The sequence below is a fragment of the Anomalospiza imberbis genome, chromosome Z (genome assembly GCF_031753505.1).
Source record: "Anomalospiza imberbis isolate Cuckoo-Finch-1a 21T00152 chromosome Z, ASM3175350v1, whole genome shotgun sequence".
Taxonomy (NCBI): domain Eukaryota; kingdom Metazoa; phylum Chordata; class Aves; order Passeriformes; family Viduidae; genus Anomalospiza; species Anomalospiza imberbis.
This window is the reverse complement of record NC_089721.1, coordinates 65818382-65832070: the sequence shown is the minus strand read 5'-3', so window position 1 is coordinate 65832070 and position 13689 is coordinate 65818382. Positions and strand designations below refer to the sequence as shown.

General features: G+C 39.8%; 1 protein-coding gene across 1 annotated transcript in view; it reads left to right on the top strand.

The window, feature by feature from the left end:
• The first annotated feature begins 2818 nt into the window (after positions 1-2818).
• ANKDD1B (ankyrin repeat and death domain containing 1B) overlaps positions 2819-13689 on the top strand; it is a 30382-nt gene continuing 19511 nt past the window's right edge. Inside the window, 6 exon segments of the mRNA XM_068177247.1 lie at positions 2819-3035; positions 6584-6687; positions 8717-8815; positions 10499-10597; positions 10689-10793; positions 12646-12730. Of these exon segments, the coding sequence (XP_068033348.1) occupies positions 2927-3035; positions 6584-6687; positions 8717-8815; positions 10499-10597; positions 10689-10793; positions 12646-12730 (601 nt within the window). The 5' untranslated portion in view covers positions 2819-2926.

Here is a 13689-nt window from a genome sequence, read left to right as displayed (position 1 = left end):
TAGAGTTTTATTACTGCAAGTTAATTTAGCATTGGCAGTAGACTGGATTCAGGTACCTGTCATTTTGGAACCATTCCATATCTGTGTAACAGCAACATGATGTTTGAGATAGAAGAAGAGGTAAAATGAAGTGGTTTTTTCTTTTCTTTTCCTTTATTTTATTTTCTTTGGGGAATAATACTTTTTTCCCCTTGTTTCCAAGAATCAGAATTTGCTAGCACTTTGATTTAGCTCCCTAGAATACACAGGAATCATTAGCTAGGGTGCCCCACTGTACTTGCTGAAGGCCCTCTTCCCACACCTGAACTTCCATCTTCTCTATTGTAAAAATAAAATTTTTTATTTACTTTAAATAAAAGGTTTCATGGTACAATAATAATTATGTGCAAATACAAGATAATGAACCTTCTTATTGTTTAGCTATCTTTCTCTTTTAAATTATTTTGTATTTCTGAATAAAGTGTATACTATGAGTGCATATGTGGAAAGAGGAATGTAAGTGCAAATATTGTTCTGTTCTGTTGACAGACATGGGAACTTTTATTACGAAAGACATAAAAGCAACTGAGGGAGCATAAGTCTGCCAACTGCTGTTTAGAAAGTGAACACCTCTTCCTTTTTTAGTTTGTATCTTTGATTCAATAACGTGTAGAATCTAAGTATTACCTCGTCATTGTGTGTATATCTTTAAAACATCTATTTTTACATAAGCATTGCATAGCAAAAAGTAAGCTACTCTTAGGTGCTTGAAAAAAATAAAGTTAGTTGGCTTAGCCTCAAAAGTTGCCTTGGCATTTGTTTAAAAGGGGAGTGTCAGAGAGTTATCCTAGTGTCATGAAAAGGTTGTGGATGTGTCAGTATTAATGTGAAAATAAAACTCATAGTGTGATTGTAAATTACTTACTACAATTCTATTGTGTGTTGACCCTAACTGGATGCCAGGCAGCCACCAAAGCTGCTGTTGCACTCACCTCTGCAGCTGGGCAGGGGAGAGAAAATATAATGAAGGGTCCATGGGTTGAGATAAGGAACCCGAGAGATCACTCATGAAATACCATCATGGGCTAAGCAGGCTCTAATTAGAGATATGAATTGAATTTATCACTAAAAAAAATTAGAGCAGGATGAGAAGTAAAATAAGACCTTAACACCTTTCCCACAACCGTCTCTCCTTCCCAGCTCTACCTCCTCCCCCAGTGGCACACAGAGACAGGGAATGGAGGTTATGATCCGCTCCTCACACATTATTCCTGCTCATGGAGAGGAATCTTTCCTCTGCTCCAACATATGGGGTCCCTCCCATGGGAGACAGTTCTAACTTCTCCAACATGAGTCCATCCCATGGGCAACGCTCTCTGTGAAGTGCTGCAGCGTGGGTCACTCTTCCATGGGGTGCAGTCCTCCACAGACAGGCTGCTCCAGTGTGGGTCTCCTACAGTGTCACGAGTCCTGCCAAGAAAGCTGCTGCAGCGTGGGCTCCTCTCTCCACAGGTCTGCAGGTCCTTCCTCCACTGTGGGCTTCCCATGAGGTCACAGGCCCCTCTCAGACATCCACCTGCTCCAGCATGGGACTGAGCTTAATTTCCCAGGGTTGTTTTTTTTCTTTCAGCTGAGTTACATTCACATACTGGAAGTACAGTTGGTGAAATTGCCGTATCAGACTGGTGTATCAATTTTAAAGATTTTTTTACATCACAGCCTCTCTGTACCAGAAAGGAGATAAGAACTGTGAAATCTCTTTATCTAAGGTAAGCAGAATCTGAGCAAATAGTTTTTGTATCCAAATTAGTTAAATTTACAAACTCTTGAGTCTTTTAGATTAATTTTGTTATGGACAGGTATGGTGTTAGTCATCTTGGAAATTAATGTGATTATGGAATTTAATTTAAGAAAATATTACAGTGGAGGAATTCCAATGTGTCTACAATTGTGTGAGGCTGAATACTGGTGGTTCTGCTTTCTTGGAACTACTTTTCCTATATTTATTTTGAAATAGAAATATCAAAAGTTTTTTTTTAAGTAAAAGTCAGTGTACTCACTTAAAAAGATCATGCCCTGTTGTGGAAAAATCATTGTCTATGTGTAAAGGAAATACCAAAGACCAAAGTCATAATGGAGGTCAAGATAAGTTGAGAAATAGGTAGGTTAGATGGATCTCAGTATGTCAGCTCATAAAACCTGAACCTTTGGGGATGTGTGTTTTGTTTTTGATGGGACTTAGACAAAAGCAAATGCAAACAGTTTTTACCTGAAATTGAAGGGTCTTGTGATTGGATGAATATTGCTACCACATGTGCATAGTTATGCACAAATTTATGTCAGAAGCACTTCAGTCCCACATCCTAAGGCTGTGTGAAGCATGCAGGAGTGCAGGGATGGTCACCCTCTCCTGTCCAGTGAACACTGGTTACAGTTATGAGAATAACTCCCAAAAATGGTCTTCAACCTGCATAGAGAGCTCCATGACTACCAATAGATCCACCTGGCTCCAGGCATCCCATCCAAGCTGTGATACCTCTGTGTGTCTGTACACATGTGCTTATGGCATGGCTTTTCAAAAGTTGTCTGGTGCAACGGAACTGCCTTTTGTCTGATGTGTGCGCTTGAGGGTGCTGATTGCTCCTGGCACATAAGGCTAGCCCCCAGGGAAGATGTGCGGGGGATTGGATGGGGAAAGGATGATCCTGTTCAGTGCCTAGCCACTGGCAAGAATAGTGTATTTAGTGCTTGGTTTCTCTTAAACTCCTAAAGCTGCTCCACAGCTCTGCCCCTTGGCGCGGTGGTGTCCTGGCACCAGTGGCATGCTGTGCAGGTGTGCCCGCAGGGGTGTGTTTGGCCCGGCTGCGTGTGCTGGCGTCCTGGGAATCGGTTTGCCGGGGCCAGCGCAGAACACCTCCCTCGGCACACCGGCCTGGGGCCCTTTCCCATGGCTGAGGAGGAGGAGGAGCCCCGGGCAGCAATGAAGGGCCTGAGCCGGCTGCTCCACGCCGGGGAGGATGCCGCGCAGGGAGCCGAGGCAGTGAGCCACGAGGGCCGTGAGTGCGCGGGGGCTGGAGGCGAGACCGCCCTGGGGCAGCGCAGCCGGGCGGGCAGCGCAGTCGCGGGTCCCGCGCTGCGGCCGGCACAGCCGCGGTGCCTTCCCTGGAGGCAGCGTGTCAGGCGCCGTTAGGGCTGCTGGACCCGCCCAAACCTGCTTCTTGCCTTGGCCGGAGAGCAAAATGAGCGGAGGGGGTTGGAAAGGGCAGCGCTGAACACGAGCTGTTATACATCTAGTAAAAGACATCAGCGACTGTGTGGATGTGGGATTGGGAGCTGGGCTTTGGCATGTGGTGTTCCCAGGGGCAAGTCCTACAAATTACCCACTGCTGTGCTTTAACTTCCCCTTTGAACTGCTCTGAGTCACGTCCCTGGAGCTGAGCATCTGCCACCAGTTTCACTGGCAATCACCCAGTTTTGGGAGGCACACGGAAATCAGAGGATCTTGCGGTCAGAAACACAACCCAGTGATGGGATCTCCAGCCTTCAACCTGCAAACCAGTCTGTGAAAGAACTGCTCTGGTGTGAGCTGAGGACAGTGAAAACAGGTGATTAGTGGAAACTAAGTGGTAGTTGCCAAACCCTGCTTCGGCCCAGTCCTGTGATCGCAGTGTGACAGCCAGGAGCCATTATCTTGGGCTGTGGTTCTTGCTCCCAGGCTGGTAAAGAGGGCAGAAAAGGAAAATAACTAATGAAATATCACCATTGGACTCAATAAGTACTTTTCCCCATGACTTCTTTGAAACGGAAAATTACTATTTTAGAAAAAAATCTTAGTGACTTAACAAGATCCCTACATTGCTCTAGTAATTTTATTTCCAGCAAAAAGAAAACCTAGAGAAAACTTTAAAAATGTTACCAGATCATTAAATAGATTATTTTATTTTTAGAAACAACAGGGTAAAAGTACTTTTATTGCCATTTGAATCCAAATATTGTTATTTTTTAAATTTTACCTCCCCTGGACCTCTTCAGCCAATTAAAATTCAGGGGTTGTTTTCCCATGTGTTTTTTAAGATAGTTCTGGATTTCATCTTGTGGACATCACAACAGGAAATTAAAAGCAGACCAGGGAAGTAGAAATACACACTTCACTGTCCTGTAAGTACTGAAACATCAGCTGCACTTTTTAATTCATTGGAAATCATCCTCATTTGTGGTATTCCTGAAAGAAAGAATGAGGCCTCTAAAGTAAGACATTAAAAGAAAAAAAAGAATTGATGATACCTTTTTGTTTTGACGTCAACTAAGCAATTTACTTTTCTGCACTTTTAATTACTTCCTTACTCTTCCAAGAGATGAAAAATCTTGGGATGTTCAATATACTGCTGGCAGGGTTCTCTATGAAGGAGACCAACTGTATCAGTAGAGGAAATCCAAGTACTCATTTCAGTTAGCTCAAAAAAACTCTGGAATATAACTATTAAATTGTTACAATATAAATATATAGTTATTATATAAGCCAGACTTTTTGTATGGTGCCAAAGAAAATACCCCCTAAAGAGCCTGGCAGTCACACACAGACAATTGATTGCTGCTGTTACTTGAAAATAGAGTAATTGCTAGTTACAGGAAGAGTGCTAAATCTTGGAGACCCCTGCTTGGATAGAAGGCTTCCATAGAGCTTAGTCTGACAGATCTGTACTCCTGTAATTTCATACATGAAAAAAAATATTGCAAAAGTTTGGGCAACAAATCAGAGTCATGGTGTGTCTACATTGTCATAGATCTCAACTCCTGAATCATTAAGTATGAAGAGAGATTATTAAGAAATGTAATGTACAGAGGAAGAGGTCTCTTTAGCAGCACATGGCCAATTCATGGCTTCTGGACAAGAGAGAAAAGAACACTTCAGTTTTTGTTAGAACTGCAAAACTGTCCTTGCTGATGCGTATACAGTAAAGAAACATAATTTTATCTTGTTTTTGAAGGCAGTGTTGAGTAAAGTCTTGGGGTTGTTCCTAATTGTCCAGAGATACATTTATTTTTGCATACTCATGTAAGACAGCAGTCAGCAGGAAAGAATGTGGCCTTATTGTAATTAATTGCTGCTAATTAGTGCTGTATCTTTTTTTTTTTCCACATTTGACATAAATTTGCCTTGAGCAAGGTATCCTTTGACCATTGGTTTAACTGAGTTTGAAATCAAGTTAGTAGATATCTCTGTTGGGTACTTCCTAAGGTAACAACTATGAAAACTGGGACTGAGGCATTTAGTCTTCAAAGATCACTGTTCATAATGATGATTTTGCTGTCAGCCATGCTCCTTGTCACAAATGCTAGGAGCGCATTTTTATTTGCAAATGATTTTTTTCCCTTTCCTTGTGCCTGCATGTCATAATACAAATAACACATACACTGTGATTCCCAGTGAGTTTGGAAGGATGATTCTTTTATTTGAGGCACTAGGATAATTTCTTAGGGAAACTGGAAACACCTTTGCAAGTATCCAGTTTAATTTCTGATTCATATTGTACAGTAAAAATGTGATTATTCTCCCTGGGATGATAGCCACAGGGAACATATAAATGCAATTAAGTGAATGCCATTCTGATTTTCCTTAGTATGCTCTGCAGTCATAGTGCCTCAGGCTGTGTCCTCATTAGGCATTAATGAACTTACACATAATACGGTAGGATGAACTTGCTTGAGAGGGCTCTAAGGAATAACGCCAGAACTACAATTCCTGTAGTTCCTGGTCCAACAGAGTGGTGCCTCCTTGGTGATATCATTGGATAAGTGGCCTTCAGCCCAAAATAGTCTAGACAGAAGACATCTAATTATATTTTAAGTGTGACATGCTATTGGATTAAAAGTATGTTCTAATATTTTTGCAACTGGTGTAACTGCTACATGATTTTCTTTAAAGTGATTAATGAAATGTTACAGAAAGAACATGAAAAATATTCTGACCTCCAGCTGAAGGAGGTCAGACACTGAAATTTTACTTTTCAGGGTTACTATCAGACACTGGAATTTTATTTTTCAGAGTTACTGAATAAGTGTTGCTACTTCAGCTGACCAAACAGATGCTAATCTTTGGATTGAGACATTAAAGGAAGGTCTCAGTTTAAAAGTGGGTTTTGTTTGTTTTGGTTTGTTTTTTCCAGTCATGTCACATTGTTTGGTTACTACTTTACATATTTTGTGTTTTGGTGGTGTGTTTTAAAACAGAACAATTTCTCAAAGAATAGGAAATAAATGCTGAAGTTTGTAGCATTCACTGCTATGCCTATACAGTAATTTGAGATGCAGTTATGTAGTAAGAGCTTCATAAACAAACTGTTCCTGTGAATGCCATCTCTGGTAATCCATGTTGTGAAAAGTCTCCCTTTAGTTTCACTTAAAAGTTGAAACTAGAAATATCAGCCAGATGTCTCTAAAGGAGAAAAACCTAGTCATTAAATGCTTTGATGATGAGAAGCAAGTGATTCTTATAACATTAAATCAGTATAAAGAACAGAAAGTATAAACAGTATCATCATCCCTTATGTTGGTTATGGCTACTTTTTAATAATACGGGGTTTTTCGTCATGTTTTCCCACAGTACTACCAGATGAGAGAGAATTTCAATATGCTGCTAAAATGAACAATTTGGATACCATGGAAAAGCTATTTAAAAAGAATGTTGACATAAATGCTGTAGATACTGTGAGTATAAAGTGCCTGACAGATAACTGATGTGAAGGGTGACTCCTTGGGGTTGCATGGGGGAATGCTAGCATGCCCCCTCAGCTGCAGGAGTGAGGCTGCAGAAGTGCCCTCTAGGACCTGATGAAGAAATCACTTCATACAGCCATTGTGGACGTTACAGCTTAACTCTCAGGTTTTGCAGTAGTCAATGTATCACATTGGAAACTAAGGACTTCTCAATTGTGCCCCTGCTCTAGTGTTTCCTCAGAGCTCTTTGGTGACTAATTTCTCAAGTTCTCCATCTTTCTGAGTGGGATGACTTTACCTCACAGTCACTTTAAGAATGTATTCATGCTGCTAGCATTACAAATTTCTAAAAAGTATTACTCTTTGGTTTGCATGGAACCGTGGCAGCATTCTAAAATGTCCTCTGATTCCAGCCTGAGCTCAGAGTTCAGATTTACCCTAGATATACAAAAATGCATTTCCTATGCTGACTTCAACACCAGGCCTAAAATCTGAGAATATATACTTCACAGTAGCTAAATATAGCACTGTGTTCCACATAAGAGGTAGTTCAACAGCAACCAAGCAGTCATGATATTAATCTGGGATTTTTGTGTAACAGTGTCCTCTCAATAGCTACATGTAAATCATCTACCCCTGAGTATCCAGTGTTACTTATTCTGGGTTCTGAAAAAATTTGCCTCCCATGCCCACATGCATTTTCACTCACTGGGGAATTTAGAAGATAGTATAGTGCATTCCTTGATTTGTTTATGAAACAGACAAGGAGACTAACATTTCCTGTGAGCACACTTCTCTTGAATAACGAGTGTCTCAATTGAATTACACTCTAAAAGGTCACTTTAAAATAGTTCTTTCTTCCTTCTTGCTTTCCAGAATTCAGGAAGTTAAATGAAATGCATTTTCGGTTCTGTAGTTTGAAACTTTTCTCTGTCATCCTTAAATTAGATCTATAGTATGAGAGAGTTACTAGCACGGCTGCAGAGGCATTGTGCTTTGATTGATTATGCTAGTAGGGATGTAACTTATGCTGGCAAAGCCATTTGTTTTGTTAATATCGATCATTCCTGACCCTGTACTCTCAAGTCAAATAAGAAAGGCTGTCAAAAGATGAGCTTTTTGATAGTACTTTTTCTATAGTACAAGAGGTGTTTTTCTAACATAAATACATATCATAAATCCCACCTTTTTATTCCTTTTGATGCATATGATTGTAAATTTAAATTTATACAAGTCAGGTAATCTTCAGAGAAGCTAAGAAAACAAGTCCAAACTGATTTTTAAAATTATTTGATTAAATCTCTTAGACATCTTTGTATGGAAACTATTAGTCACTAATGTTAAACCCAGTTATGCCCACTTTAACTGAAAGCAAAACTCTCTCAAAAAATTTTTATTCAATTTAACAAATGCCTTTTAAATATATACCACTAATAACTTTATTGAAGTCTTCTTGAGAAGCACTGAGCCCATTCACCTCTGTAAAATTACTCACTGTTTGGAAGGTGGTAGCTTTCATTTACGTAGGTGATGACTCAGTATGGGAAGGTGACTAACACTGAGTGAGGGAGAAACCTTGGTTTGCATTGCAGAAGTTTAGTCAAAAGCAAGGAGGATACCAAAAGCAAGTCTAACTACGTACATATAGACCTCAGCTGTTCAAACTACACCATGCAATAATATAATAAACAAGGATGCTTCTTGTACTGCACGCACCTCCTCTATGCAGTGTTTGACTACTTAATCCCATTTTGACGTTTCCATGAAAGGACAATAGTATGTAGACTAACAAAATCATTCTGTTTTTACAAGAATTCTCTAAGATCAGTATCTAAATTCTATCCAAGGAAACAAAACAAAATATATAGATAAAGATCAAGTGTGACTGTTGAAGGAGAAATATGAAAAAGTATGTATTAACAGGTACATTTGGTAACAATCAGAATTCCAAAATCCTGACCACATGTACAGAGAAAGAACTGTATTACAGACCTGACAAACAAAGCTTTGCTTATTCCAGCTGAAGTGCACAGCGTTCCATTTTGCTGTTGTGGGAAGCCATGTGTCCATGGTGGATTTTCTTCTTCATCACAAAGCTAGACTTGACATGGCAGATCAGGTAAGCTGGTGTACTTGTTTTGATTCACATGTATAGGAACTCCTTTCAGTAAAACCAGACAATTTTCTTGTGCTCCTAATTGTGCAAAAATTAAGAGCTTGCAGTAAAAAACTCCGGTTTGTCTTAGAACTGCACATATTTGTATGAAAAAAAGTATTTTTAGAAGAAAAACACATTGCCCAAAGTACTGGATAATTTGAATACATGAGTGATCACAAGGCACCTCCCTTGGCCAGGTCACAGTGTTTACCTGATACAGCCAAGGACATTATTTGCCTTGGGTGCTGCAAGAGTGCACTGCTGACTCATGTTCAACTTAGTGTGCACCAGGACCCCCAGGTCTTCCTCTGCCAAACTGCTTTCCAGGCAGCTGTCCCCAGCCAGTACTGCTGCCTGGGATTGCTCCTCCCAGGGGCAGGACATTGCATTTCCCCCTGATGAATTTTGTTTTGTTCTTGCCAGGGCATTTCTCCAGCCTGTCAAGGTTTCCCTGGATGGCAGCATACCAATATAGCCTATCAGCCATTTGTCCCAGTTTAATATCAAGTTTGCTGCAGGTACATTCTGCCCATCATTCACGTCATTAATGCAGATGTTTAATAGCATTTCCAGGATGGATGCCTAGTGCATTGCTTGTGACTGGCCTCCAGCTATTCATAACTTGGAAGGTTTTTCAGTGCAGACTTTTAGACCACAACCACAAATTTTGCTGAAGCTTAGATTTATCTTATTGCCTGCATACCAGGTATATGTTCCATATTGCCCTCCACTGTTTTCCACTGCAACTTCTGCAAATATGGGAAAGACTGGTAAAGTGGAGTGAGTCCCATGCAGAGCCTCTAGAATGATTAGAAGTGCAGAGCAGGGTATATGAAGAGGTGTCCTAATATGCAACCTAAACGTCCCCTTACACAGCTCCATGCCATTTTCTCTGGTCCTGCCAGGTCAGTGTCTGCCCCTCCTCTTCCCCTCACGAGGAGGTTGTAACTTCAGTGAGGGCTACTACCCTCTGTCTCCTCCAGGCTGAACAGATCAAGTTTGCTTCTCATATGGTTTTCCCTCAAAGTCCTTCACCATCTTTGTGTTCCTCCTCTGGACACTTTCTAATAGCTTTATATTCTTGTATTGTGGCACCCAAAACTGCCCCCAACACTTGAGGTGAGGCCGCAGCAGCACAGAGTTGAGCTAGTCCTTTTGTTTTTAAGATGTCAAAACAGGGTTCATTTTTTTCCTATAAGAGAAAAAGTTTTTAGAGAATTTGAGAAGTGAGAACATTAGAAAGAGGTCTAAATGGAAAATTATGGTGACTCATGGAAGTATAGTCATTGCATATTGTCACTTGAAATGTCATCCACTACACCCAGGACTATCTATCTACATGGTTTCTGGAGAGAGAAAATAATTTCCAGGTAGGACTTAATCCCTCTGTTGTAAAATGGAATCTGTCCTTCTCTAGAAATGCCAGACCTTCTGTGAAGAAGTCAAGCATTTATCTAGGTCTTGCTCTATTGCATTTAGCTTAATTTGAGATGAATCCCACCCACACTGTCAGGTGTTCATATTGCTTTTCTAAAAGCCTGCAGCTTGGAACCCACTAATACACTGAATCAATCAAAAAGATTTAAAGAAATTTGGCTTGAGGTATTTTGGTGGTAATTTCTGCCTTTGTCATTTTATTTGAAGCATGGCCTGACAGTGATTCATCTTGCAGCCTGGACTGGAAATCTGGATATAATGCGAAAATTAGTTAAAGCAGGTGCTGATCAAAAGGCTAAGAATGAGGTTTGTTGATGACAAATTTTTACCAACCCTAAACATGTTTATGTTAGGAAAAAATTCAAACATTCTTACAGACTGACTTACCATTTTTCAGGAAGGAATGAATGTACTGCATTTTGCAGCTCAGAGCAGCAGCATTAAAATAGTTGATTATTTCCTCCAAGATCTTCATCTGAATGACTTGAACAAACCTGATGTGGTACAGTGTGTTTCTGTTTATTTCTTTGATGTCATGAGGCTATTGTTTTGGGGGAAACAATCTTGACTTGGGGAATTTCAATGAATTTTAGTTTATTGACAGTTACATATACTGGGGAATATTGGGGAATTTCAAAGAATTTTAGTTTATTGACAGTTACATATACTTTTAATTACTGACTTGGATGCTGAGAAACAGCATCCAAGCTGTAAAAGAAGCAGCCAGACAAGCACTTAGGGGCAACACCTTTCCTCCCTCTTTGCCCATTTCAGTTGGACTGCAGACACCCTCTGTTGTCCTTGGTTTTGCTGCATCAGTGATGTTCAGTTGTGGTAAGGCAATGGGAGGCAGAGGAGGTTGGGCTCAGTCCCCAGTCAATTCCTTTTTTTTCTGCTCTTTGCTTCTTACTATTTTCCTCTGCTCCAGAAAGCTTCTTGCATGGGCTGCAGTCACCTGTGGTATACCTTCCCCTGTGTCTCCTTCCTTGCATCTTCTTGTGTCTCCTGCTGCACCTCCCCTTGTGCATCCTTCCCACAGCAGTGCCCAGCCATTCTTACATAGAGGCATCATTTGGTTCTGTGGTGCATCAAATGTTGGCACATCATGGAGCAGTTTGATCTACTGTGAAGCCAGCTGGAAATGTCTGTGACCAGCACAGGACAGCCTCTGACGCTTCCCACACAGCTCATCTCCACAGACCCCTGCCCTTACCAAAACATGCCAGTTATGGCCAACATGGACATGTTTCACCAGTGTAGAACATAGAACTCTGTGCAGACATCCTGCAGTGGTGCAGACTCTCCAACAGCGCCTTGTCTTCATCAGGTTTTCTGTGATTTTATTTTTAATTTTCACAGTGTTGGGATCTTGTTTTGAAATGCTATGTAGCTAAGTCAGATATTTCATCTTGACATGAGGAAAACTGACACCTAAAGAACAAATCTCCCTTTATTTTTTCTGAGTTTCTTGAATTTTATTGACCCAAGGGTGCAAAATTCGGAGTTCTTTTTATAAATTATGTGTCTGACAAAACAGAGCTAATTTAACAAAGCATACCTTTGAAGGTTTAGGCCCTGGGAAGGGAAAGATGAAGAAGGACCTTCTCAACCACCTCTTGAGGTTGCGTCATAATTCTCTACTAGGTGCATGCATTTTTTTCTAGACATTTCTATAGACACTACCAGGCATGATATGAAACCATTTTACCTAGCTGGTTATATGCCTTAATGTCTTGAACAGTGGTATGGTTTTGTGTCAAGTTAACTTTCTGCAGTTGAGTTCGTAAATGGTTTGAAATGTTTCTGTTTGATAGTTTCAACACTACCAAAACCCCCTACAATGTACAGTGCTAAATTCAGGCCTCCTGGATGAAACTTCTGAGACATGTCAGTTTTGGTCTCTCTTTCCAGAATTTGGATCAAACAAATTCACCCATGGAAATAAATTTTGTAATTTCTTTGCTGCCTGTTTCTGAGCATCCTCAGACTTTTAATGACAGTTACTTTAATTAATATTTTCATACTGATGAAAAAATAGAATTAAAAGATTTTGAGTGTATTTTCCACTTTTTACAATTTCTGAACAGTTTTTATATATTTTATTCAGGATATGAAAGATGTATGATCTGTTTGTATACACTAAGTATAATTCTAATTACTGCTCTTCTATGTATCTACTATTGTGTTAATCTCCTTATTCATATGATATATAAATTTTTATGTAGGATACATATTTACATATGCACGCCATATATCTATATCTATCTATATCTGCATGCCATATATTTAGTAACTAGAAGTAAAGTATTTCTACTTTCTGTAACACTATGTTTCTTTCCATAATTGTTTTCTAGAAAGGTAAAAAGCCATTTCTTCTGGCCTCTGAAAAAGGCCATATTGACATGATAAATAATTTGATTGCTCTGCAGCTATTTATGTCTGAAAAAAAATGAGGTAAATGTTTCTTTTCCACAGAAGTACAACTACAAATGTGCTTATGAAAGATTATTTTGTTTCACTGTGGTTATTATACAATCGAATATCTGAGTGCTCTGCACAGATGTTACAGAGATATATGGGACCAAGAAATATAAAAGGATGATGATTTTTTCGTGATAAAGGGAAGGCAGTGGGATGATTGCCAGGAGACATAAATTTTCCGTACACATTCGTAATTTATGCAAAGCAAGACTAGCATATGCTCTCTGTTGAGAGAAGTGGGGAAGCCTGGTGATAAAGGAGTCAGCCTCTTCTGGGAGATCACTTTTCTCAGTATTTCAGTCTGTCTGTGTCTGTGTGTCACTGTGTGACCAATTTTTTAAAGGTGTTTAAAAGCTTCAGGATGAAAATAAACACCTATAAATTCTTCTTCAGCAGTACCTTAACACTTCTGATTGAGTTGCAATCTGATTGAGTTGCTTTGACACTGTATTTTAAGGTATCAATAATTTTTGAAGTCTGCCCTTAAATTTATTTTTCCTCACTTTACTATTCTGGAATGAGCAAGTTAGTATTTCTCTGCATCTGGGGCATTGTAAGGACAAATACATTGAAAATTGTGAATATGTCAGATACTGCATTTACAGAACCACGTAAGTAAGCACTCAGAAAGTGATGTTGGATTTTTTGCTTTTCTGGTAATAGTTTAAAAGCTGTGGTGCCACCCAGAGCTCTGCTATGCTAAGCAGTTTATCAGCAGAGCTTGAAAGATTGCGTTGTCCCAGATATCTGGCAGGTTAAAGGTGTCAACAGCACCAGGAGGTAAATGCTGTGGTCCTGCAAATTGAGTAAGAAGCCAGGACAGAAACTCATCTCCTGGGTCGCCAGACCAAATCACACTGTAACCATCAATTTTAAAAAGGATTCCCACATCTTTCCACTCAATACTGTGAATGAAA